This window comes from Seriola lalandi, unplaced genomic scaffold, assembly GCF_002814215.2.
Source record: "Seriola lalandi dorsalis isolate HSWRI2012SDOR001 ecotype SW California unplaced genomic scaffold, Sedor1 jcf7180002054397, whole genome shotgun sequence".
Classification (NCBI taxonomy): domain Eukaryota; kingdom Metazoa; phylum Chordata; class Actinopteri; order Carangiformes; family Carangidae; genus Seriola; species Seriola lalandi.
Genome location: NW_019524950.1, coordinates 670,697 through 698,045, shown reverse-complemented (window position 1 = coordinate 698,045; position 27,349 = coordinate 670,697). Strand labels below are relative to the sequence as shown.

General features: G+C 39.4%; 1 protein-coding gene across 2 annotated transcripts in view; it reads left to right on the top strand.

Annotated features, from left to right (window-relative positions):
- Nucleotides 1-366: 366 nt before the first annotated feature.
- Nucleotides 367-27,349, top strand: part of htr4 (5-hydroxytryptamine receptor 4) — a 148,401-nt gene continuing 121,418 nt past the window's right edge. Inside the window, exon 1 of one of the 2 annotated variants that reach the window (XM_023409541.2) lies at nt 367-791. Coding sequence is in view for 1 of the 2 variants with exons in the window: in XM_023409540.2 (XP_023265308.1) it covers nt 1,498-1,504 (7 nt within the window). In the remaining variant the exon portion in view is untranslated. Of the gene's footprint in view, nt 792-1,459; nt 1,505-27,349 lie in introns of those variants that run through there. The other variant, XM_023409540.2, reaches the window with a different exon arrangement.

Here is a 27,349-nt window from a genome sequence, read left to right as displayed (position 1 = left end):
ATTTAATGGTCATTGGTAATTATCTGCATCAAGGTAAAGTTTTATGTAAAAACATATGGTATATTGGAACTTTTTCAAGGACAAAAAATAAGATATTTAAAGACAAAACTTGTCTGTCTGTCACACTCTCGTTGGGACAGGACACATGAGCAACACAGAGAAGTGAATCCTTGTTAAAACGGAGAGAGAGAGAGAGAGAGAGAGAGAGAGAGAGAGAGAGAGAGAGAGAGAGAGAGAGAGAAAGAGAGATATGGATGGATGGATGCTTCCTTCACTTTAGTGCTGAAGAGGAGGGACTAGACCAGAGCGGGTTAATGTCCACTGTTAGTTCAGGGAGTGCGACGTAGTGCAACATCTCGGCCGCTGACTCCGCTCAGTCCCGGTCAGACTCCGCACGGTGTCTCCAAATATCTGCTGGGACTCCTCACCTCTCCTCGAGGTTTCTCCACTTCGTCCCCCGGACCTCTCTCTCTCCCTTCCTCCCTCTCTCCACGGTCTCTCCCCGGGCTCTCCAGGCGCGCACTGCCCGTCCTTCCTCACTGCTTTTTGCGCACGGACACTTCTCCACGTTCCCACTTGTATCTGCTGCGCTGCGCTCATCAGTTCACTCCTCTGAAGAGCCCCGAGCGGCAGCCAAGACCTCGGGCCACACTACTTTCTCTTTCTCTCTTTTAAAAGGTTCAGTAATTAGTCTCGCGTTGAGCTCGGACTGAAAAAACAATGTGATTTTGGCTCATGGGGATTTAGTGTCGTGACATGCTTTCAGGACGCGGCGTCTCCTCAGAGAAATGGTGAGTTAAATCCGCTTTTATTCCCGCATATAATCAGCCTTCTGTACTTGTTTCCAGCTTTGTCCCCTGTGTGAGCTTGACCTTTTTGTAAGGTGACGCTCACAAGACGGAGGAAGTGTGACCTTCCCCAAATAATAAAAAAAAAAAAATCTATTTTAGTATTCTTGTTCCTACCGTAATCTGGAGTTTGTAGTTCTCGCATGAGTTTGAAATCACAATTGAGGACTTTTCCCACATGGATAACAATATATTCAGATTCCTATATTGTACACGCATTTCTTTTTGTGCACTAAATTGTGTTGTTAAAATCCGTGGCATCATTTATAATAGAACTTGTGATGATATATGTTTGTCCCACATTGCCAAAGTTTGGTTTGACTCTCAGTGGAAAGCGTGTAAAAGAAACAGCTGTTAGTCCTGTGCGGGTCTCATGTCCAGTGGTCGTCTGACCTCCTGTTGTAGAAATTCCCATTTCCCGCCTCATATCGATCTGTCTCGATACGGATTACTCACTTTTCCATACATGTGATTCCGGAGCTGTGAGGCGGGCAGGGGTTGCCGTTCCGCTGTTCCGATCAGTGATCTAATCGATAAGGAGGGCTGTAGATCCACGGGGCGGATTGACTGTCAGCTGTCACATGTTGGCTGCGTGAGGCAGGAGGAGGCTGTAGAAACCGGCAGGATCTCTGTGAGTGAGCGGTTACTGATGGGAAGTAAGTGTTGGATTATTTTGGATTTTAGTGAAGAGTTACAGCAGCTGACTGTGTTTGATTGTTGCCTTTTTTTATAGGGATTTTTTCTCATTTCATTGATTTAGTGTCCTTTTATAGAGATATCTGGTGTTTCTCTCATTGTGCTGTGAGGGCTGCTCCTGCCTGTGTTGTCTTTGTAAAGGATCTAAAATTGAAACTGTTTCTAAATAAGCTTTTCATTTGAATCTCTGGAGTTTGATCCTAAACAGAGATTTCCACAGTTTGAGTCTAAGAGAGAGAGAACCTGACAACGCCTGGTTTTACAAAATGACTCATACCGCAAATGAAACATATTGAGCAGTAAAGATTGTATGATTTTTGAATCAGTGAAATGTTCAGTGAGTGTCTGGCTGTGATATTTTAGATTTGGTGGGATAATATTATACTCTATTAATTGTTATATTCCTCTTTTATTTGTCTTGCATCTCTAAATGCTGTACAATATTTTCAGTGTTTGACAAATTGCCTGACATAGACCAGTTCTTCAATGTATTCATGTCATTTTGTAGCTGAAACACTTAACTTGTACTTGGCTGATTCTACTGTGCAGTTACTTAAAGGCTTTGATTATTATGGTTATGTAATATTTATGGGTCACACATGCAGTGAATCAACGTGCCTGGATCAAAGGTGCAGGTACAGTGTCTCGTTATATGTTGACTGATATGATGATCAGAGGATCACTGCTGTATCATTTACAGTTCACACTCTCTCCATTCTCGCCCACGACCACTCAGCCTGCAGCTAAAGAGCCATGTTAGACGGACTGGAGTACAGCCATAAAGTGTTGGCAATTTCACAGTCAATGCAGATCACTTGGGGGTGTAAGTAATATATCAGTGTGGGTGTCAGGACCCCCCCCCCCCTTTTGATTTTAATCCTTTCCTCTTTAAAATGGCTAAACTCTTTTTTTTTTTTCCAGCTTCCATACCTCATGCAGATGTTTATGTACACAAGCACACACCCCTTATTTGCAGTGGGACAATACACTTAAAGTCAGGAGTGCACACAGAGGCATCAGGTAGACAAGATGCTTTCTTATAGGAAATCGTTGGTGATCAGCAGCAGCAGGAGCAGCTCTCCGCTTTTCTTGAATTGAGTTGTGGATATGAATCTCTTCTCTCACACTATAACAAGGAGAAGCTCTTCTCCAGATGTGCTTGTGATTATATTGACTTTTATTGCTTTGCTTCCCTGAAGAGCTCAAGTTGTGCTGTTGCATTTCTTTGAATGTCTGTGTACAGAATTTATGAGTGTGTGTGTGTGTGTGTGTCCTTCTCAACCAATGATTACCATGAAATAATACATGGTTGTGTATACGCATATTTATGTGCCAGTGTCTGTGTTTGGACGGAGGCTGTTTGCACTTGGTTGGGCAGTTCATATCCTTCTGTCTAAACTTTTACTTTTATAAACTGCTGTAAGGAATAGTGGACAAACTGATCAGCAGACTGATTGAAATAATTGATCAGTTATGAAGCAAAATGCCCAGAGTTTTTTTTTTTTTTTACAGCTTCATAAAAGTAAAAATTAGCTCTTTGTTTCATGTTATTATGACATGTTTTTTTCTTTGGCAGCCGATCAGAGACAACTGGGCTGTGTCAACTCTTAGGGGGAATTTGTCATTAGTTTTGACATTTCATGACGTGTGCTCAACTGGGAGGAGACCCCCGGGGGAAGACACAGAACACACTGAAGGGAGTATTAATCATGTCAGGCCAGGGAATGCTTCAGAGGAACTCCCCCTGACGGGCGCTAGAGGAAGTGAAGGGGTGGGCAGTGGGCTACCTCGCTGTACTGTGTGACGCAGATGGGGATTAGTGACATTAGTGATTAATTTTTTTCAGAAGAATCTTTAATCAGTTAAAGAAAAATAATCAACCGATAGTGAAAAAGCCCTTCTTGTGTTTTCATATTGTACTATAAGGTCCACCTTTCGCAACTGAACCAGAACTTGTAAGCAGCATAGATCAATGACTGGACAGTGTCTTTAATTACCTTAGTTTCTAGCCAATTAATCACTCAGTTTGTTTCTACACTGAAAGCTGCATTTTTTTTTAATCCTAACCCATGTTCACTAGAGGGCAGAATGTAGACTCTAAGACAAACTCAGCAACAAACCTTGACTTCTTCTCAAATCATCTTAGCACAGAGGTTTCCATGCAGATGCAGAATCCACCCTTGGCCCATCTGTTGAAAGTAACTCTAGTGTTCAGTGGTGTTTTAGAGCAAGGCAGAGAAAACATCGGGTTCTCTTTTGGGTTTCAACCTGCTCATCTCACTTGTTTATTTCGGCTCCCTGCCTTTTATCTGGCTGTTGGGAGCAGTTTTATGATGGAGGTCGGTAAAAGCTGTTGGACTTTAACGTGATGGATCAGCTCATCAAAACTGTGAGATGAAATTGGTTGAAAGCTTCGCAAAGCTGTGGAGTGTGGGGGAGGGGGTTGATTATGATTAATATATGTCTTTCAAGAGCTTAAGTCTGAGCATGGTGCCACAATTTTTTTTTTTTTTTGGGGATAATGCATGTTTATCTCAACACTGAATTGAAGACAGAGTAATGTCGTGTACAGTTTGTCCTCTTTAACTCTTTAATTGTGCTGTGATCAATGTGCAAGTATAAGCTACATTTACAGTCCTTTAATGTGTTAGGACTGTACAGAACAGTCAATACAGATGTCAAAGAAAGTGATTCTAGTATTGATGAGTTTGGTAACACACAGACCGGTGCACATGCTGACATTCAGTGCAGGACATACAGTACTGTATATCACTCATCTTCTGTTTCTCATGCTTGTTCTTGTGTAGATGGTACTTATAATTTTAGAGTGTAATACTCACAAGTTATCTAGATATTCTGCATTAATGATTTTGTTTTGGGCTGACACTTCTTTGTGGCAGTGAAGGAAGCAGTGTGATGTCCATATCTTGCAGGGAAAACTGAGGATGTAAGCGGAAGTGTCTTGTCTTTGTCTTTGACCCGTCTCACACCCGTCGTTATGTTAAAAATTTTGTTGTTTACCACTGATGACAATCTTTCCTCAGCTTTATCCATTAGTTTCAGTTGTCTGCACCATGACTGTTATCTATTTGTCATGCATGAATGTTGTAGGATTTGGTGGATTGAGGGACCAATTACAACACTGACAGTGCAAGTTTTGACCTAGCATGCTCAGTTCTCTACATGTCCATTCATTTGCCTTCATTCAGACGTTGTGTTTATTTCTTCTTGGGAGGAGTCATATCTCCCTCTTGCAATCAACATGGAAGCTGTGCTAGTTTTTAATAGAAGCATTTACATTAATGTTTTTCATGATGATTGAAGAAATATGCTGATTTAATTTCTGTAAGTTGAGTCACAACAACCTGCGACAATCTCTTCTTTGTCTACTGACTGAAGTGAAATTGCAAAAGTTCTCGTGACTGTGAGCGTGCTTGCACAGTCTCTCTCTCTCTCTCTCTCTCTCTCTCTCTCAACACAGCATCTGTTGAGGATCAATACTCACTTCTCTGTCTCGCCTGAGTCTACATTTAGTCTTCACACCAGACAGTGTCACAATTTTGACAAATCACAATTTTACTCAATTACAGAATTTGCATTCACATGACACTTACAACAAAGAAACCCCTCATCCTGGAACCGGCCACCCTGAACTGTATAAATTCAGGACAGGTTCCATTTCCTGGTATTGCAGTTTCGGTCCTGGTTTCAGAATCATTACACCTTTAGTAAATTGACAGATATGAACGTAATCATCTTTACAAGGCACGGTTTTGATGTAAATACACAGTTATCCTTTTTTTGTGACATCACAGCTGCTATATTCAAACCTATATCTATACATATATCTACCTAGGTAATTTTTTGTACATTTATTTATGATCAGATATTATTTGAGACATGACCCTTATTTGAAAATAAGAATTTATGGTTATAATAAATCAGTTCCATCTAACCCGGTATTAACCCCCCCCCCCCCCCACACACACACACACACACACACACAAACACACTCACTCTCTGAGTAATTCATACATGAGAATGCAGTGTTGGGGCAGAAGATGTGATTTACATATTGTTCAGCGGCATCAGAATGAGGTGGAAATCTCTGATCCCCTCAGTCCTGTTGTGTGTTTCGGAGCTGCTGAAAAGAGGTAATTATCTCCACTCCTTCACGAGCTCCGCTGTCAGATCTGCTTCTGAACGCAGCTTAAGCTAAACACACCAAGCCTCTGATATCACGCCGTCCTTCACAGGAATCAGGACGCTGAGAGCTGACAGTGTAGGAAAAATGAGAGCATCTCAAGAGATGATGAGGACTTCAGGAAACAAATTGTGTTTTTGTGAATTGAGAAGGAGAGCTCTATGTTTGATTTCCGTGTGTGTGTGTGTGTGTGTGTGTGTGTGTGTGTGTGTGTGTGTGTGTCCTACACAGTGGATGAACCTGCCAACACAGACTACTTTCCTATCTAACCTTTAGCTTCACACAATAAAGATGGGAAAGAGATGAGACGAGAAGGACCTAATTTTTTTTGTTGATAAATGGCTTAAATGAATTTTATTATTACTGTTCACCAGGTGGTTTAAGGCCCTGACTAATTATTCACAACCCTATTCACAACCTACCAGTTCAAGTCAGACCTGCACTCCTCCTTCATTTTCTGTCTGCTCACCACTGTTGACTCTAATAAAGACATACAAGCCCCAAATATAGTTTAAAATCTAGATTTATTTTCCACTACTAATCAAAGGATTAGTCAGTTGTTAAATCAATTGTGGTTCCCCGATGGTGGAAAAAGCTACTGAACGCTATCAGAACAGGGATGTCTCTATCTTCAAGAGTCTCTTGAAGACTCTTCCGAGCACCTCCTCTCCTAACACCCTAACATGCCTAACTTGCACTTACTATGCACTTCTGGTGCACGTCTTTGCTTGATATCCTTGCACAAAAGTTCAGTTCAGTCAGCGCCCACTTACCTGCCCAGTCACTGCATGAAGTGGATGATGGTGTTGAGTTTGAAGGAGTTTTTGCTTATTGCACACTTAAATTTTATTATTGCAGTAAGAACGACTGTATCTGTGTCCAGGAATACACACAAGCTTTTATTGTGCGCAAGCAGGGAATTACTGTCATGACCTGTTAACTGACGAGACGACAAAAGAACATGAGACAGAAACAAAAGAGAGTAGGTGGATCATAAATGGGCATTTATGGTTAAGGAGAGAATGGAGAAAAACAGTCACACAGAAGCAGAAAGAGAAAGAGAGAGAGAGAGAGAGAGAGAGAGAGTGGTAGTTCAGAGTTGAGCTGAGGGCAGCAAGAGTTCATGAAAAGTACAAAAAGAGAGACACACAGTGAGAGAAGTGTGGATGAGAAAGAGTGTGTGTTTGTGTTTGTTGTTTCACCTCAGGCAGTCAGGCAACACAGATCAGTGACAACTTCATTCAGACAAAAACAAAACAGTGTGTTGGAAAATGTTAGAACTCCATTAATGGATGGGTTTTTATTTGTAATAGATTTTTGCTGCTGTGTCTGTTGTATTTATTTTTCTTGGTGAGTCCAATACAAAATGCTCCCAAATTGGGAAAAAAATGGCCTGAAGCATAAACATACATTTTGAATCTCAGTTAAAGGTATAAACTGTGAACTATTCTATGGCTGCAGCAGACAGCTACATTTATAAATATAATGGTTATGTGTACTGTCAGAAAAAAAGAAATGCCAGACATGAGAATGATGTCTGAAAAATGTGTCACTGTGTGTCACATTTTTGTGTCAAAAATGTGTCATTAAGACTATACCGCAGACTTTATTTGGATTTTGCCCCATTTCCATCATGATTTGGCAGTCTTGTTAGAATAAACTTTATTGGACCGACCAGGGGTTCAGTGTGTAAGTTCAGCTTGAGCTGTCATGTCGCACTCAGTCTGTTGTTCTGCATAATGTGAGCATGAAAGTCACAGATTTTTAGCTGTGCAGAAAGGCACATTAATATGTGTTGTGTGAGTAATTACACATTAGAGCTATGGTGACCACTGAGATACCAAGTGGGGCTGAGTCCGTTAGAGTCTGCCCACGGGATGAGAAACCTGGCTGCAGGCAGGGAATTGCGAGGTGGGATGAGCTGGGGATAAGCACCAAATAAATAAATAAATAAATATCAGTGCTGTCCAAATGAACTGATCAGGCTTTTCAGAATAAGAGCGTAGACAGGATGCAGAGATTTGTGCGTTGGGCCTTTGAGTTGAAGTGACAGGCTTGTGTCCAGGCAACAATATGCAGGACTAGTCATGTGATCAGGAGTTCACGTAAATCTGTGGGGATACTTGTGATTCAGTTCATGGAATGCGATTCTACCTGAAAAGATTGTCATATGATCTTTCGGCCACATTGCCCACCCGTAGTTGACAGTGAAGACAACATCACAGATACATCCTTTTTCAGCTGGGGCGGCTTCATATCCATGAATATGGACACATGATGCTGATGATATTTCAAGCTGTTGACGAGGGAATGGCTCGTAAGCTCATTTTCAATTACTGGAGGCTCACAGAAAACCTTCTCACCTTCGCCCCATGTCACAAAGTGAATGAAGGAATGTAGAAATGATTACTGCGGGGTATGTAATTAAAGCACAAACCGTCTGTTTGAATGTTTGACACATCCACCTGACGTATCAGAGGTGTATTAATGTGTAAAATCTGACACTAGTCAGTTCCTATGCCAGAGGCAAGTTAGGGACTTGGGAATTATGTCAATGATTGGCCTTACAACCATAAAAGTACAAATGTGTGTGTGTCTATATGAGTGTGTTTTATACCTGTGTGTGTCTGTATAGGCATGGACACAACACCATAAACACAGTTTACGAATTAAATTTTTTTAATTAGACTGTTGTTTGATCTATATCAAGTGTTTGTGTGTATCACAGCCTCATATCTGTCTATATTAGTGTACATCTGTATCTGTTTTTTAGTGTGTGTGTGTGTGTGTGTGTGTGTGTGTGTATGTGTATACGTGTTTGTGTTTGCGTTGTGTGATAATGACTCCAGAAGAGCTGAACTTCTGAAATAACTGTTGGATGCGGATTAATTAGATCCAGCTTCTTAAATGTTTTCATACTCTTCTCTGGCAGTAAACAAGCCCATGATGATGTTTTTTCTTAAAGTTGTTTACATCAAACTCTACACACAGATTTGATTCAGTAATGCAAACATTTCTCAAAGGCAGTGTTGCACTGCAGGCTACAATAATCTCATTGGTTCCAGTAATCCTGGGTGGGTGGAGCCAAATAAAGTTCTTGTGATTAGTCAACATTAAACTGAAGCTTAGTGGAAAACACAAACGTTACATAAAAGTTTTATTTAATCCCTTTTATTTAATAATTATTCTCTTCTAGTTTTATTTACATTCATTTTAGCCTTGTTTTCTATCAAGTTTGCTTCAGAAATGAAAGGGTTACTGTCCTAAAACCATGAAAATATAATTATCCAATCAGATCTTTTTTTTTTTTTTGCTTAGCCTGAGAAAAGGTGAGCTGGTTCACTCATTGGTTAGGACTTCATAACTGGAACTCACATATAGGGTAATGAGAATGGTTCGTATTCACAAACTTAATTTCTTCTTCTGATAAAATATTCTTTAAAACTATTTCCACCTGCCTCTTAAGATCTTATATCTTCAAGCATTTTTTTGTAGTTGCTGCTTTTTCAGCTTTGACAGGAATAGTACTCTCAGTGCTCTCCCACTCTGACCTGTGCCTCTTTTATTTTTCATTTTTGTAAAGTTGCCGTTATTAGAGTTGAATTCATTCTGCCTGTACCCTCTCTCTACGTCACTCTAGATAAGAGCGTCAGCTAAGTTCCCAAACTGTGAGAAAGCAAATGTATTCCCTCATTATTTATGCATGCAGGCTGCAGGGTGGTGGAGTCTGCCTTCACCTCCAATAAGACTCAGGCACTTTCTTCAAGCTGAAACATGGGGAACTGTACTTTTCTTTGTGTTTGCTCTTCCCTGACTTTTCTTTTGTGACTGAATAATTATCTGGTGACATTGTATCTGCATTGAATCTAAGGGTCTTTTTATCAATAGCTTAAATCAGGTCAACCCTCTATGCATTTATTTAGCCGTGTTTTTGTGCCTCTATAGTATAATTTAGTTGTGTATTTGCTTTCTTTACACATCACTGTCTTATTTGAATGAAGACAACAGGAAGTTGCTGTGTGGCTTTTTAGGGGTTTGGAGCAAATCCTGAGGGATGAAGATCTACGTGTATAATGGTGCAATGTGTCCTTGACGTATTTATTGTCCTTGACTTGTGTCATTTTTAAAGCAGACATGCCAAATATTCCTTAATATCAATGAATATCTTTGGGTTTTGTACTGATGGAAGAAAATAACTTTGTGTTTGAGCAGCTACCTGTGAGGAGACCTTAGATATGGTTCCATTTATATAAATGTCTTCACCTGAACTGTCAGTATACTCTGATACTCTGATAATACTATGATACTATGATAGAATTATAGAGAAACGGAGAGGGAAAGGAGATGGCTGGTTGTCAGCTGTTTGGGTGTAAAAGAAACTTTCTATCCAAACTAAATCATTTTTAGATATCATTCTTGTTATTTGATCAGAATATTCTAAGCGAGACTGTTGCATTGGTGGCATGACCAGATAGCTCAGGGGCATGTTGAAAACTGCAGTGTTTTTAAACAACCTGCTTAGGTGTTTCAGATTTCTATTTCTATTTATTCTCCAGAAGAACAGCGGCTTATTTCTGACACGAATGTAAAAATGCAACAGTTTCAAATGCTAGGCTACATAAGAGGCACAAAGGTTAATTCATTGGTGTACTGGTTAATTGATCAGTGGGCTTGCAGTTTTTGATTTGATTTAAATTACTTTGTGCATGGCATTAGGGTTACTAACTTGCATGAGGTTTATTGACTAGACTTGTGACTCAGCTTCTCTGTTTGTCAAAACCTTCCTCATTATTCAGGTTATGCTGATGAGAAGAATCAAAGCACTGAAGGATTAGATGTGGGATTGATTGTGATTCCTGATGTAGTTTCTGGCTCAAACACTGGTTAACAAAGCCCGACTGCTGCAGCTGACCTCATCGCGCTCTCTCATTTATAAAAACACACAAGAACACACACATTTACATTTTGTTGCAGTCCCCCTCTGCTTACTTACATTTACATTTTATCTGTTTGACTGGTGTTTTTATCCCCAATTTACATTTAAATTCTATAATGCATTCAGTTTATTATAAACCTACTTACAATGACCACAGCTCTCACCATCACGTTTCTGAGGGTGTTCTCCTTTTAAGGCTCTGAGCCAAAGACGTAGACGACCGGAGGCTCTGACATATTTCATATAGTCGGGCTTGAGAGCGGTTTGCTTCAGTCACATAGAAAATATTACACGGTCAGGTGACCTGAGCAGCGATCCATGATCCCCCCCCCCCTGCTCTGTTTCTGAGGAGATGTTCACCCAGGGGAGCAGAAGCTGAGGTACACTTTGACTTGAACAAGCTTCTAACATCAGACCCAAAAGCCAACCAGAGCAGAAGGGAGCTGCAGAAGAAAAAAAAATACAGTAAAAACGGCAGCAAGAAAAGCACTAACTGCCACAGGAGAATTCTGTGAAGCTAATGAAAATAAAATCTTACAGTTGTGAAAATGTAACTTAAGTCACAAATCTCATAACATTTTAACACACAAGAATCCAGGGCCTGCTATGTGAGGAAACATTTTCTATTTGAAAATCCATCCTCCTGCTTGTTGACAAATTTCACATTTTTGCGACTTCAGTTGATCTTCCTCTGCAGTGACTAAAAGGCTCTCAAGGCTACGATAGTAATTAATTGGAATGAATTTATAGATGTGTACCAACTGAACACCCTCTCTTTTCCTACATAAGCATCAAATTTCATAGTTGTATGTGTGGAAGTTCTTCAAAATTCTTTGGAAATTGTGTTGTGTTTGTTTAGTCAAAAAACACTTTACTATTGAGGACATCATCGCTCCAACAGTGTTAATTTCTTCTTTTGGTACCTGAGATTTGGAAACAGTGACTTAACCTGAGCCAGGAAAAAGTGTTAAAATATTTTGGGAATTTTTCTAAACTAGTTGACAAAGGCAATATAAAATATTAGCAAACGTTTGCATTAAAGTTGTGATGGAAAACTAACATCATCTGATTTCCCATACAACAATTTGCCACAAGGAACCATTGAATATTGTTTTCGAACATTCATTTATATCATATGTTTGGTTTTTATACTTCTTGTATTTGACCTCAGGAATGATAGTTATTGCCAAGGTAACAACTCATAAACAACAACCATGAAGAATGAAGAATCAGAATTGAAAATCTTGTCAAAGCTAAACGCTACATTCATACATGACTAAATATGTGTCAGTGTCTCAGATGTTTGAAGTTGACTGAAGTGTGTGTGTGTGTGTGTGTGTGTGTGTGTGTGTGTGTGTGTGTGTGTGTGTTTGTCTGTGTGTGTGTTTGTCTGTCCATCCTCTGGCCAAATGAAATATCACTGTGATCCTAAAGTGTGCTTCTCGGTTGCTCTACATCAAAGCTCTCTTCAAAGAGACTGAAAAGTGTATGAACATTGTTCTGAAGGCTGCCCACCTGCAGTCAACACTTTGACGGTACACGCACGCACGCACGCACGCACGCACGCACGCACGCACGCACGCACGCACACACACACACACACACACACACACACACACACACACACACACACATGTACCGATAGGAATAAAAGCATACACATATCCAAATTCACTAAATATACATTCACACACTCGTGCATAAATTACCTTTTTGTTGATTGCGAAAATCCATTTTGCAAAGAAATCCTGGATTTATTCTTTTGAGTGCATGACTCCAGACACAGTCCCGTCATCGTTTCCGGTCAGACATACACACAAATCAAAGGCTGTGGGAGTGTTTTAATAAACACCAGACTCAAAATCTACAGTCACACTAACATCCCTGTGAGGACATAGTGCTCATAGACAGCAGGAAGCCAAATTGTTGGTTTGGTGAAAAATTTAGACATGACTTTGTTATTCTTAGGTCTTTACCCCTGGAGGAGCAGAAATGTGGCATTTGGCCTGAGATAGATGCCACGAGGTTACATAAATCAGAAGGTTTTGTACCCTGTATGGTGGCAAATTTAGAACATCTCAGATTCGGCTTGTCAGATTTTACTCAACTTTCATCAGACTAAGCTGTTCTTAGGCTCAGCCGTTCTTTGAGTTAATAACTATTAAATGTTAGCATGGCAAAACTGCAGAAGTGCTGCAGTTTTCTGAAGCGCTGTTGGACATATTTGGTCTATACTGGACCAACTGTTTACGCAGACGCTTTAAAGAGGCCAGGAGTCAAGCGCTGAGCTCTGCGCTGTTTATTTTTCATAAACGTCTGACGGGTGCAGATAGATGGACGGGAACATGTGGAAGAACCAAGATGGTTTACATTGTGTCTGAGGTTTTTCTATTTTTATCCAGATAAGATGAACAACAATGAGTCTGGAATGGGGTCGGAGTTATGAGATATAGTTGTTGCACTTGTTGGTTTTGCAGACTGGAACTTCAGTGTAAAACTCAACCAAGTGTTAAAATGCCTCCCTAAGTGCTGTTTACACCAGGCTGGTTTAACCAGCACAGACTGGGGCTCTTACTGGGAGAGAAAAAGACTGTGTGGGGGGTGAAGACCATGTGGGAACACGTTCAACACGCATCTCTTTTCCTTGTAAACAGATGAAACTGGATGGTAACATAGTTCTGTGGAAAAGGAGACACCAAATTAGATTTTGGAAGCGTATTTTGGGTTTTCCCTACGGAGACAATCGTGTTTTTTATCTATGATTATCCTTAAAGAGATGTAATTCAAATTTTGATGTATCTTCCTGTCAGGATCAATCTAAACAACTTCCAAGGATAATCTCCTAATTGTTTCCCCATGAACTCCCTCACCTGTTACATCAACAATATCATCAATGATATTCACATACAATTAAACTGCTGTCCCAATTACGTTGTGGTGGCATTGTGAACACTGGCTGGGAAGTGCCACATTTCCACAGTCCCGTCTGTGGTTTAGGCAACAAAAGATTGTGTTTTTTGTTGATTGTATCTAAACACGTTGCTACTGAAGTAACTGAACTTTTTTTCTGGATTAAACCAGACCAGCATCTCTGAAAGACAGATATTTAAAAGAGTAGACAGAGCCTGTATCTGTGTGTGACAGAGTGTATGATCATGTGTTTACATCTTGGCAGAGTGTGTGTGTGTGATTGAGTATTTAGCTTTAAAATCCACGAGTCTGTTCTGTTTGCACCTGTTATCACGCGTGTTCGTTAATCAATTACAATCGGGTTTCGATCACACAAAACAGATGTAAACGCACCCACTGTGTATAACTGTGTCTAATAAAACAAATCATCAGTAGGAGTGAGTCTTGGGAACATTGATATGTAAATGCAATTTGTCTTGAGGGCCATCCCCGAGTTATGTTACTTGAAATGAACATTAATTCATGTACATACTGTATCCATCCAGCTCGGAGCACGTGCGTGAAAATGTGATCAAGGGAAAGAGAGATGCCAGGCTGCTGGATGCGATATAATATGTTGAAATAATACGTAAGTGATGGAGAATGTCAAGATCAAATGTTTACTTTTTCATGGAAACATGGCAACTATTCTAAAAGCTGTAGTAATTGTGACAAGTGGCATATATGGTCATTTAAGTTGAAGAACTTTGTTGGAAAATCAGAGACCACACTCCCCATGACCATGACTCCTCGGACCTGGCAACCCTACTGAATTTCAGCTTGCTCTCAGTCCCTCCTTGCTCTTTTGTCATCAGGTATAAAGGATTTTTAAGTCTTCAAATTCACAACTTTGTTTTTGTTAGTAGCATATTTTTCTGTGTCTGGTGTCAGACAATGGAACAAGAAACAAACAGGGATATGATCATGATTAATAAATACTGCCTGGTTACCAGGCAGCCATCACTTTGCAGAGCAAGATGCAAGACTGTAGTGCTTGCAAATGTACATACTACATACCTGCACAAACTGAAAACAACACTCATTACAAACTCTTTCAGCTGTTCCTCCTCCTGTTCTGACTTTTTGTGTTAACATTAAAGGACTGAACCAATACCTGATTGATTTACACATGCTGAACAAGGAAGCTTTAAGTTGAGGTGGAGCTGTTGCGGTGCTGGATTATCAATTCAGCTCTTGGCCAGACAAACATGTAAATCTTCAGGAAACTCTTTGGAGGGGCTGAGATGAGACGGAGCGATATGATATCGCTGTGGGAGCCACTGCAGAGTAAACACAACACACATGCTGAAGAGGAGCGTGTGTTGTGCATTCCTGATAGTGAAATCCACGTGCACACAAATTGGGGTTTTTGTGTGCATGTAGATTTCCACCCTTAGTTCTTAATATAGACTCATGTCGATCATGAAGCCTATTGTGTTGTTTGTGCAGATGAAAACTACATGTGTGTCCATCTGCTTGCCTGCATTTTTAAGGCCTGAATTTGTGTCTGTATGCATGTTTACTTTTACAGTGTGTGTGTGTGTGTGTGTGTGTGTGTGTGTGTGTGTGTGTGTGTGTGTGTGTCTGTGTGTGTGCGTGCGTGCGTGCGTGCACATCTTTCAGTTGTGTTTCCATGCATTGACAGTGTTTATCATACAGTCGACAAAAGTGAGTTTATTAATCGGTCTCTTGCTGAAGCAGCTGTTGGTTGGCTGGTGATAAGCAGCAGTGAGGAGCCGCTGTAAAGATCTCGCAGATGATCACAGATATGCTCCTCTAAACAAAAACCCTCCTCAGAGGCTCTGAACTCACTGATGCTGTAGTGGGGGCTGCTGTATGCATAATAATTTTTCTCCAATATTTCATTCTCTTAAACCTGCCTAGTTTTTAGTCCTAATTAGTCACAAAACTCTCCCAGCTCTGAGCCAGTTTCCAGATCCTTTTGATACCTGTATTTGCAAACTTTTGACTGTTCAAGCATGTAGAATAAAATATGTGATCACAACTCTGAGGAACATTAATCAATCTATGGATTCTTATGTGAGTATTGGAAAACCTGGTTAAAACCTCTCTTCCCTCTTGAGCCAGATATTGATAATGAAGATCCAAAAACAAAAGAATCCGTCAATCATCTCTTCAATGACAAGACAATACTTTACAAACTTTTTTTTTCGTGTTTCCCAGTTATGTGTTTGTCGATATAAACATCATGTCCTGGTTTCAAGACCTGGACAAGCCTTTATCCTGGTCCTTAGAAACCTGATTATGCTAGTTGGATTACTTGGATACCATGGTTGTTGATCACTGTCTGCCATTTGAGCCATCATCTGGATGTTGTTATTAACTGAAATTAAAGTCAAAGTCCTTCTCATTTTCCTTAACTGGTGATCAGATGTGGAAACCAGAAACTTAAGTGGGTTCATCTTCAAATGTTGAGGTAACTTTGTCGTCATAGAAGTTCAGGAAGTGTCTACAATATGGATGAGAGAAGAGCCGTCAGCACCAACGCACACAGTAAAAAAAATCTGGATTCTGACTCATATACAGGGACAGAAATAACCAGGTTTCTCTACGTCCACTATAAATTTCATATCCAAAATATAATCAAAACCAGGATAAGAGTTAAAAGTACACTATTAGTTTGTATGTTCATATACTCTGTGTGTCCTGTCCCACAGATATGTTGCTACTGCCTGTTAATATCCAGAATCACAACGATGTGTTCTCCAGTATTTTTACAGTGGGGAAAAAGTGTTTTCAAATTAGTAGATATTAGTGTCATCAGTCTCTCTAGAGAACATCCCTTAAAACCGACAGCTGAGAACAGATCTTTGACTTTTCCAAACGGCTCCCCCTGTGGTCAGAGCCAAAGTGCAGCAGTAAAAAGTTTCTCTCACTGGTTTTATTCCAGTTGTGAGGTTCATGTCTGAAAGGAGATGTTATATAAAGATGAGCTACAATAAACATGTAGTTTATCATTCATAATATAGTCTGTCACTTAATACCTGTATCTTTATTTAATTGAAGCCGGTAGCCGTGTGTGAATAGACAATGCAGAAATTATTTCCTGCCTGGGGAATGTTTGCATTTGGAGTTTTACAAGAGTCTTAATTTGCTGCTGGTGTCCCTGACACACTAAACATCTTGGTTATCTCCGTGCGCTCGGATGGATGACGTTGATCATTTCCATCCATGCAAAACAACAGACACTGATAGACTCTGAATCATCATATCCCCAGGTGAACTTGAAGAATCAGGTGAATTAAAATCAAGATTTTAATGACAAAGCGGACAGTTTTGCTGAAGCTCAATCAGGTTATCATGCCTGAAAGAGACAGAGACGGCAAAAAAAAATCTCATAGCTGCCCAAAAACAGTTTAATGCACATATTGGAACGTCAGCTCTGGCCCTGATGTGCAGGTCAGCGCTTTGCATGGCAGCGCCGCCACCATCAGTACATAAATGTCTGTCTGTGAATGTGTGAATGTGAGGCTTTGTTAAGCACTTTGTTCTCAGGATGAAAGTGCTATAAAATTATAGAGCATGTACCAATCCGTCAAACCACCACTGACCAGACCTTGAAATAGCTGACAAAAGAAACAGAACTGCAGCATCCAATATTTCTTACACTATACTGAAGCAGCAATAATGTAGCAACACTTTACTGTTCACAAAACAGCTTGAGGACAACACTTTTATTGACTAATCAACGAATTGAAAATTTAAAAAAAAAATCAAAATTATCACATGTTGGAGCTTTTCCTTGTCAGTGGTATAAGAATTTGTAGAATTAGTAAAAAAAAAAAAAAAAGGGGTCTGTAATTTGAAATACAAATGAAATAATTAAGTGCCTTTTAATATACTGTATGTATACTGGCGGGTACACACACCAGAAGTAAATGTATTTCTACAATTAAGGGAGGAATTCTTTGTGTTGACGGAGCGATCGAACATTTCAGCAGGTGTATCAGTGGATCAGTGCAGGATGAATGTCGAGGCAGCCGCCACTGCAGGCACTTTTGGTTTGTACACGTCAAAAATATTTGCCAGACTCCTGATTTTGGAGAGGCTAGCTGGCAGGCTGACATGGTGCACAGAGACTCAGTCCTATGCCACCTGGCCTCATTCTTCATCAGCCCCTCTCTGACTGTCCCGGCCCCGCTGAACAGAAAGCCTTTCCAAGTGTTTGCTTTTCTGTGTCTGTGTGAAGAAGGCTGGAGAGGAAGGCTAAAAGATGAGAAGTGAGAGAAGTGGTTTCAAACAGAGCTGGTGAAAAGGTCTGATATTTTATCAGGCAGATGTGAGTCTGATTTAGCTTGTTTGCTCTTGCGTGTGTTTTTCAGCTTTTTTTTTATTATTTATTATTTTTTGGAGCTTTTCTGTCTGTTCCACAAATACCAAAAAATCCCAATAGGCCTCTGAAACTTTGAATTTAAACCAGAGATGAGAAAATTGCTGTTGAATTATCCTTTTTGAAACATTCAATTTAAAGGATTAGGGCACCAAAAATTATTAATAGAGACTGAACAGTCTACAGGTCCCCAATTTGAGGCTCAGGGCCCCCACAAGGGGTCACAAGATGAATCTGAGGGACTCTTGCAGGAGCTGGGAACAATATTCTTTTCTCTAATTCTTTAATTTGTCATTTTCTTGCTGAATACTTTAACTTCTATTGGCCTCTACAATTATTCATTTGTTATAACCTGCTCTGACCTGGTGGCAGTTTATCATTTGTTCCTCTGATTGCCTTTCTCTCCTTTCTCTCTCCCTTTCTCTTTGCCCACTTGTTCAGAGTATTCATGCACACTACAGACAATGTGGAGGGAACAGAGGGAGAGAAATGAAAAGGAGACAGCAGAGAAAAGGAGAAAACATAGATTTGGACAAAAAAAGATGAAATGGAGAGAGGACAAAAAGGTTTTAAACTTTAAGAGTTGAAAGGAAAGTATGATGGAGAGAAGGGAAAAAAGTGAAAGCTTGGTGTCCTAGTTGTGTGCAGTACTAGTGCACTTTGCCTGGAAGGGCCATCCGTGTGCACCAGCTGGACTTCTGCTCCATCTTAGGAAAGGGGTGGACGGTTACGACCCACAACAAACTCTCTGCTCTCACATGGAAAGAGAGAAGGGCGATTTGAGAGAAGTCGAATCAGCTCAAGGAGAGATTTAGCCAGAGGAGAGCTTGTCTCTCTGCACTGTCGGACCCTATGAAGGAGGGAGACAGAGAGAGAGAGACAGAGAGAGAGAGAGAGAGAGAGAGAGAGAGAACATTCCTGGAGCTGACACTTCAGTCCATGAACGCCCGTCTGCAAACTGTATGACTATTTACTTTAGGTCGTGAGGTTGGTGAGAACTCATCAGTTTATCCTGGCAGCGTGCTCAGTCAGTCAGTAACAACAGGCTGAGGTAGCACCAATAAGACCTCAGGACCTGGCCTGCCTGAAAGAAACACACTGCCTGAAATAACAGCATGCATTTAGGTTTATATACTGAGTTTGAACTCTCCCTCAACTTGATTTGCAAAGGCTACAGCAGTCAAATGAACCTCAGTAATAAGATTATCGACATTGTAAGAGTCAAACAGTGTGAATCTTAAGATCACAGCACACTGATGGATTTATGTAGGATATACATGTGACCATAGAATGATCACATCAGGCACTTTTAAGGGCATTTTTAATTTTTGAATTCTAATTTTAATCTAAAAATACTTGGATTTTTTAAAATTTAATTTATAAGTTGTATTAACAATCTCTATCTGCGTAATGATATTGAAAAAAGGGAAGCAATGCTGCTGTATGAGTGCTACGAGTACAGACTGAAATACACAAATCAGCCTCAACAGTAAATCCAGATACTGGTTTTAATGTTGTGCCTAATGGGTGTATGTTCTGCTGATGAAAGAGAATGGCACTCCAGAACTGCTTGCTCAGCGTACAGACATAATCCCAACCAAGCAACCAAAAATGTATCCACTTAAATTTCCTCTGATATTTGGCAGATATTTCTTATTCCTGGAAAGCTGAACAGAACCAAATGGAAGTCTGGACTGACGCTCAGACTCTCCTTTATTCATTGTTAATTGCTGAGCTAATTATCTAGATTAATGTAGACCCCATTCTGTTTCCCGTAAGAGGTTGTAGTTTTATTCAAAGTAAATAAAGCTTTAATAGGTGCATTACTTCAGCCAGGTTTAGGATAAAACCGTCCATTTAGTGGCAGGTATTTTTCTTTCAACCAGCAGGCCTTGTTTCCACACAGTGTCCAGTCTGCATCCTGCTGTACATGAGGTGGGCTGAGGTGCTCTGTGGGAGGGCTTATTTTTAGCAGAGTTCCAATAGGAGATGATTTAATAGGACACAATTCCCATCACACACTGCTCCCTGGGAGAGCTTACTGTCATATGCTAATATATTAGCAACTATCTGATGAATAAATCTTATGATTTAACAGTGGGATATCTGCGACCCGATAGCCGGTTTGGTGATAAATAAAAAGACATGATCAGTTTTGTATTTTTGAAATAAGAATGATTATTGGAGGGGGAATTTATTTTGATCCTTGTGAAGCTATTTCTTTTCTAAAATTAGAGTTTATTATCCCCACAGTGATGAACCCCATGAAGTCGAATGTGGATTTATTAGTGTGTATTTATGATTTTGTCAAGAGCACAACTTGTTTTCAAAGCAGCAGAGGCAGTAAAACATTTTGTCTGGAAAAACACTTTCCTGCAGACATATAAGGGCGAGTCCTGTCTTTAGCTGTTTATATAAGAAGTGTAGGAAAACATAAACGGCAGTGAAACTTAGATCTTAGTGTGATTTCTTATGTAGATTTATGTGGAATCATTTTGCTAAATTAAAGCACACAGAAGAAGAAAAAAACAGAAATTGAGGACAAAACCCCAGTAGAAGAGATGCTGAAAGACATTGAACAGCTAAAAAACAAAAACCAAAAGCTGAAGGCAAACGAGTATGTGGACCTTTCTGAGGAATTTGGAGAAAATGTTCAACTCGTTTGATAAAATGTTCACTGAAATGTTCAAAGTCAAGTGGACGGAGGTGTCAAAGAAAAACAACCGTAAGCAATGAGACAACTGTGATGCCTCGCTGACAGAGGAAGACTCTAAGAAGAAAGATGAAGAAGAAGAGGACTCAGAAGAAGCTGATGGATTTACAGGAGGGTATGATAGAACTTCAGGAGTTGAAAGGACTCCTGAATTATGAGAAGAAAGAAATGGTGCCCTTTAGAAGGAGATATAGCAGCTTAAAGAAAATGCCAGAGCAGAGAGGTAGGCGCTTGAGGACAAAACAAAACAAAATCGAGAACCTGAATTTGACAGGGGCACAGTTACTGAAGACACCTGACAGGAACCAGGCAGATATAGCTGTTCTGGAAGAGAAGACCTCCAAACTCGAGACACAAAATAGATCATGCCTGGAGGAGGAGTTAAAGAAGGAGGACTGTGATGAGAAGGAGATGAAACAGGAAAAGACGAGAGAGGTGCAGGAAGTAGAGGATTTGAGGGAGGCGAAGCACAAGAAGAAAAAGAGGAGGTCCATTAAATCCCATGATCAAAAGGAGAAAAGAGAGAGGAGATGGCGGAGTCAGAGGAGGCGAAAGTGAAGGAAGAGGAAGAGGCAAAGAAAGAGAAGGAGGTGAGAGAGGAGAAGGTGGAGGCATAGGCAGAGGAATATGTGGAACAACTTCAACACAAAGTGACCACAAGCATTGCACATCCAAAATGATGACATTGTGAGAACACACTTCTAAAAGAAAAAAAAAAAAAGAGACAAATCAATAAATCAAAATGAATCCAATATATTTTAAAATAAAATCTCCAGTTACTTGGGAAGAATCATTCACGCAGATTAAATTTCTCCGACCTGAAATGCTCAATTGCGGCATAAATGTGCATTTATAGAAAACATTTAACATAATAATTATTTAATAAACATTTATAGTAATTTATATAGTAGTCCTTTTTTTTGGTCAAATGAAAATAGCAACAGGTGTTTCCCCTATAGTCTGAACACAGTCTGACATTTACAATCCATTCAAACTAACATAAATGATAAAAAAAAAGTGTTAAAATAATAATACATCTTATTTGTGTAGCTCTTAAACAACAGTCAGTTAAGATTGAATGTCCTTGTCAATCCTCTTGCATACAAAATATTATTTGACATAATGATACATAACCAGTGTTGCATTTGTATCTCATACAAATTGGCTTGTGCAAGGATGTTTTCAAGGTTTTTCCCTCCAGAAAAGACAGATGTCATTTCCTTCTTGCTCACTGCTCTCATTGTGAGTGACACTAACAACATCTGCCAGCCGTCATCCTGCTCAGCTCCAAGCGCATAAGAGTCAGGTCAATGATGGGACAAAAACAAAATAGAATTGTATTGCCTGAAAATAACAGAAACATTTTATATTTAGGCAACCAGTGGCTCCCTCTGCTTGGTGGCCTTTATGATGTTTTAGTAGTTAAGCAGAAATTAAACACGTGAAATCTACTTTGGAGTACAGGCTTATTTATACACCCTCTAATCTACTTTTTTATTTTTTATATATTTTTTTTAAAGATGGTGATAGTGGAGCAGCCATTTCTGGTTTTTCAGTGTGAAAAGCTTTAGATGCTTGGAAAGGTCGATCATCTTAAAAGTTAATTCAACTAAATTTATATTTAATTAAATAAATTTATTTCTATCTTCAGGAAAACTCTATAGTAATAGTATATTCTTTTTCAGGTGAGCTGTCACTATTCATCCATCATGTGATGCAGCTAGTCCATCTTGAATTGCAGCACAAACATTTTCCTTTTTAGTCTGGTAACACTCCTCATTAGGTCAATATTGTATTTGATCTTTCCATCTCTTTGTAAAACATAAAAGCTCAATGCAACAAATTGACGCAAGTTCTCTGGGTCTTGTTGTAATTCTTGCAAAAGTAGGTAATTGATAAATGGAGTTGAAATACACAAAAGCAGGTTCAGGGTGTCTGTAACGAAGAGATAAATTACAACATTTCATCATAACAAAAGTCCTGGAATGTGTTGATACCGACCGTGTGAGAGCATCCAAGGGTGATATTTACTTTAAGCAGGCAGGATGGAGTTTTAGTTATGCAAACTTTCCTGCGAGGCAGAGCTGCTCTGGAGGCATAAATAATCTCACCGGTGGGGGTAAATATGGATGGACCCGAAGAATTAGCTTAGTTTTTTCCGCTCTAGAAAACATCAGAATGAAGATGAATAAAAGAGGTGTATGAAGTGTATTGCAGTTGCATCTTGTCTTAGCTTTGCTTTGCTGAATGTGTGTTTGATTTGAGGCCCAGTTAGTGGTATCTCATTACTGACCCGCTGCAATGAGTCAGCCTGCCAGCCCAGTCTGTGCACGGGCAATGAGCTGATGTAATGAAGCCTATTTTTAGCTGAGCCCCCACTGTGTTGACTGGTCTACTTTGAAGACCGTTCCTTCCTACAAATATCTGAATTAGTTCAGTTTATGGCACAAAAGGCCCTCATACTGTTCGACCAGGGACTGAAAATAACATAAGCCTTTATTCACCTAAACTAGGTACACAATGCTCTAAAGTCAAGTAAAAAAACAACTTTATTGATTTTTATTTATTTTTTGGTCTTTTTTGAGATACGTCATTGTGAAGATACCTCAAACATAGATGCCGCTGCCGTGTATCACTGCGATGTGCCGGCACGTCCACACGTCCGACCCCTGTAACTGAATTTAATTTCAACAATTAACCCATATCATGTTCAATTTCTCACGTTTACAACAAACCAGATGTGAAAATGGGTTGAAAATGAAGCGAGTTGTTGAAGTGTGCGTCTCTGTTTGTTTACTGGCAGATCCGGAAGGCTCCAATATGGCGGATGCCTGTCAAATCACTGAATGCATCTATATCTCTGGGGAAAAAGATAAAACTGACTAATGGTGACACATGCATGACACGTTCAGTGTCTATTGCACTAAATGGAAAGTCATGTTGTCCTGAAAAGTGTGTCATGGGAAACTACACTTGGTAAATATTATTTCCCACAGCGATGTCACCAAGACAAATTGCTGTTATTATCTGTTGTACTTAGCAGGTGAACAACTTCCGCATTAGACAAAAAATAATGACCTGCAATATAATTTATTATATTAAATACCAAAGCGTAGGTAGTTGTGTGTGTTTATTTTGTAGGGTCATAAATAAAGTTTGCATTAAAGCTCTATTTTATTGTTAATGTCTTACAAAATAACAATAAATAAGGTGACATATAATGTTGGTGGATTCCCTCACAGTGACAAACCCACCCCTCTTTGGAGCTTTTCAGCCTCTTTTGGCTCATTGTTCATGCAGTCATTACATCCGTTGTTTATATGAAAATATTGATCAGTTAGCACGAAACAATCCAAAACAAAATTGTAACTAAAGAATCTTGAAGTGATTCATTACTCTGTATAATGTCATAGTTTTAAGTCTCATCTTGGTCTTTTTGTTGAAGTAGGTCTTCATTATTTTGAGAGCTGGATGTCTCATTATGAAAAGACACTTGTTCAGTTATGTTTTCTGGTCGTGTTCAAGTATCAGGGCTGGTGAGGTCAAGGTCTGGCCTCAGTTGATGATCAACTTATCATTAATACTGTGAGACAGAAAGTGATGGCTTCCTTGCAGATCGTTCTTTCTAATTAAAGCTCTCCTGGCGAAGGCCAGGAGAACTGCAGAACAGTTTTATCTTTTTATTGTTCCAAGTTTCCAGCTCTCAGCAGAATAAAGCATCTAATCTAGTAGATGGCAGATAGTAGCTTTGTAGATCTATGGTTTATAATACTATCTCTGACACATGGCTTTGGACTCTGAAGTCAAGTCAGTTTATCATCTCTGTGGTGCCACTGTGCCAGGAATTGCTTGCTTAAGACTACCAGGGTTATGGCACTACAATAAAAAAGGCATGGACACACACACACACACACACACACACACACACACACACACACACACACACACACACACACACACACGCCTTGAAGTTCCATTTTGTTAATCGGCTTCATACTGAGACATGTGTAATATGTAAGAATCTGATTGTGATGATTGTGACTGTCCATAGATACTCTCACAAACTTGATCATTTTTGACAAGGCAGTTTTTGATTGTGTAGTTATTATTAGTTTATATTTGAGAATGTCTTTTTCATACTTTAGCAATGGCTGCTGCTTATTTATTTACAATTTATTAATGTTAATGAAATATTTAAGATTTAAAACAAAATATCCAGATACTTAATAAGCTGTTTCTCATGCCAGAGTAAATGAAAAAATGTCAAGCACCCAAAAGGGGTTGCTCCAGTTCTTAAAAAAAAATAATTTTAAGGTTGAATAATCCCACCAAATAGTGTTTGGCTGTTATTTGATGCTAGAAGTAAAACTTTTATCATTAAATAATTATGTTATGTTATCAAAAAAGTGAAAATATATTGGAGAACAGGCAGCTCCAGTGATGCTGGTCAGTGTGGATGATGAGTAAACTTGTGTTGTTTGTGCAGAAAGGCACAGCAGGGTTTTCCCACTGCTGAGTTTGTGTTTGCTAGGTTCGTATCTCTGGCTGTTTTAACCAGAGACCATATTCAGGTAGCAGTTCCCACTGTCGTTAATGAGCTGCTACAGTGATGTACAGCCGTGTTTGTGACCTACATGCCCGTAGCTCCTATCGATGCAGCTTAACAGAAATGACCATTAAGGTTAATGGGACTGGGGACACATGCTGGCTGTGGTGGAGTTATCCCCAGTGTTCTCCTGTGTCTCTGTGAGTTTGCTGTGTGTTTACAGGACTTAATGTCACTTTTAATGGCCAGTTTTGATAAGGTTTTTTATTGGATTTTCAGTTTACAAACAAAGCCAGAGGCAGAGCTGCTCTGGAGGCAGAATTCATCTCATTGGTCAGTTTAAGTCTCCTGGGGTGGAGCTGAAGAGCCAGAATGTTTCCAGCTTACAAACTGAATTCCAGTGAAAGGTTGTGCTGAAATGAACACTTGAATAATCAGTTAGTTGAGCAACATTAATCAGAAACTATTTTGATAATCAGTTAATCATCGGAACAAATGTTTGCAGTTCCAGTTTCTAAAATGTTTGTTTTTCTTGTTTTGTTTTTATCCCACATTGGGCTTGGTTAAATTCATGTTTCACTATTTTTTTTTTAACAGATAATGTGTTAAGGGGTTATTAAAGAATTACACAAGAAATTAGTTATAAATGAAATAATAGTGTGCATGTTTGTATCCCAGAAAATACAGGTATTTTCTTCTCTAAAAGTTTTAACTTTTGAAATAATTTGTTTTTTTTCCTTCAGTTGTATCAGAATACTATTAAAGTGGGTTTAAAAAAAAGATTAAAGTGATGTCTTGAAGCCGTACAAATAATGAGTATCGTCTCTTAGTACAGCTAAACGTCAACTTTGTTGTCTTTTCACTGTGAACGTAATCCTCACCTTTTAACTTTTTATTAGCATACCCAGGCCTAAACCATAGAGGTGGCAGATCCACTTGTGAGTTGTTTTGAAAGGCAATGATCAACCTCTGTTGTTGTTTTGACACCTCTTTGGTTTGATTTGTGTGGTAACATATACCCCTCATGGTTTTTATGACGTGTTTTATTACATTTCCGCAGTCTGTGCGTCTTCTCTAGACTTTACTCACATTAAAAGGGAAGAGATTGTTTGCCAGTTGGTCATTGCCAAGTTGAGGTTGAACACTGTTTCCTGAATAATCAAAACACACCCTCCGAAGTGATTACGCCTGGCGTTAACCGAAGACTCTGAACACATTTTCCGCTTGAAGCAGTTTACTGAAATCAAACTAAAGTCCTAAATGTCAATTATGACTTCTGCAAACTCTGATAATGAAAGTACAGATGGAGAAAGAAGACCATCTACGTTTATTCTTATTAGTAACCATCACTGTACCCAGGTCCAGTATTACAATGTTAAGGGTTCAGGAAAGCAGCTCTGGTGTTGGACTTTGCCCCAGATGACCTGAATAACAGGAATCAGGGCTGTTGGCAGAGCTCGTTAAGTTGTTGGGGGTGTTAGCTCATAAAAATTTGGCATGTGTTAAATAATGCATGAGACAAGAGGTTGCATTGTTCACAGATGAGAGAGAAATAATGTTCTGTCTGTGTTGGCGATGCTGGGACTGGGAATCATCGCTTATAATAAACTGTTATTTCAAGGTTGTATTCTGCTGTAAAAATCAGAACAAAGCAATTTTGTTGTATATTTCTTGTATTTTTGTTGTATATTTGTGTATATATTATTATTAAAGAGAACACATTATTTACTACAAACTTACAGCTATCTCAAAATGATGGTATAGATTTATAAAAGCAATATTTGCAAGACACTGCCATGACCTGTCAACATCTATTGTTGTTGGTTGTTAACATGATGAGATCCTGCATTGACTCTCTGGTTAGATAAAGTTAGCTTTTTTTTTTTTTTACATAATCCTGTGTGAATCAAACTGTTGATCATCCCAGTCCTGCTTGTGTCCTCGTCTCCTTCCTGTCTAACAAGGAAAGGACATTTAAGAGGATTATTTTCAGTTGCTACATTAGAGCGTCATGAAAATTCGGTTGGGAATAAAAAATTAACTTGATTTAAAAACAAAATTAAAACTGAGTACAACAATTTTGGCAGTAAGTAGTATGAGCTATGG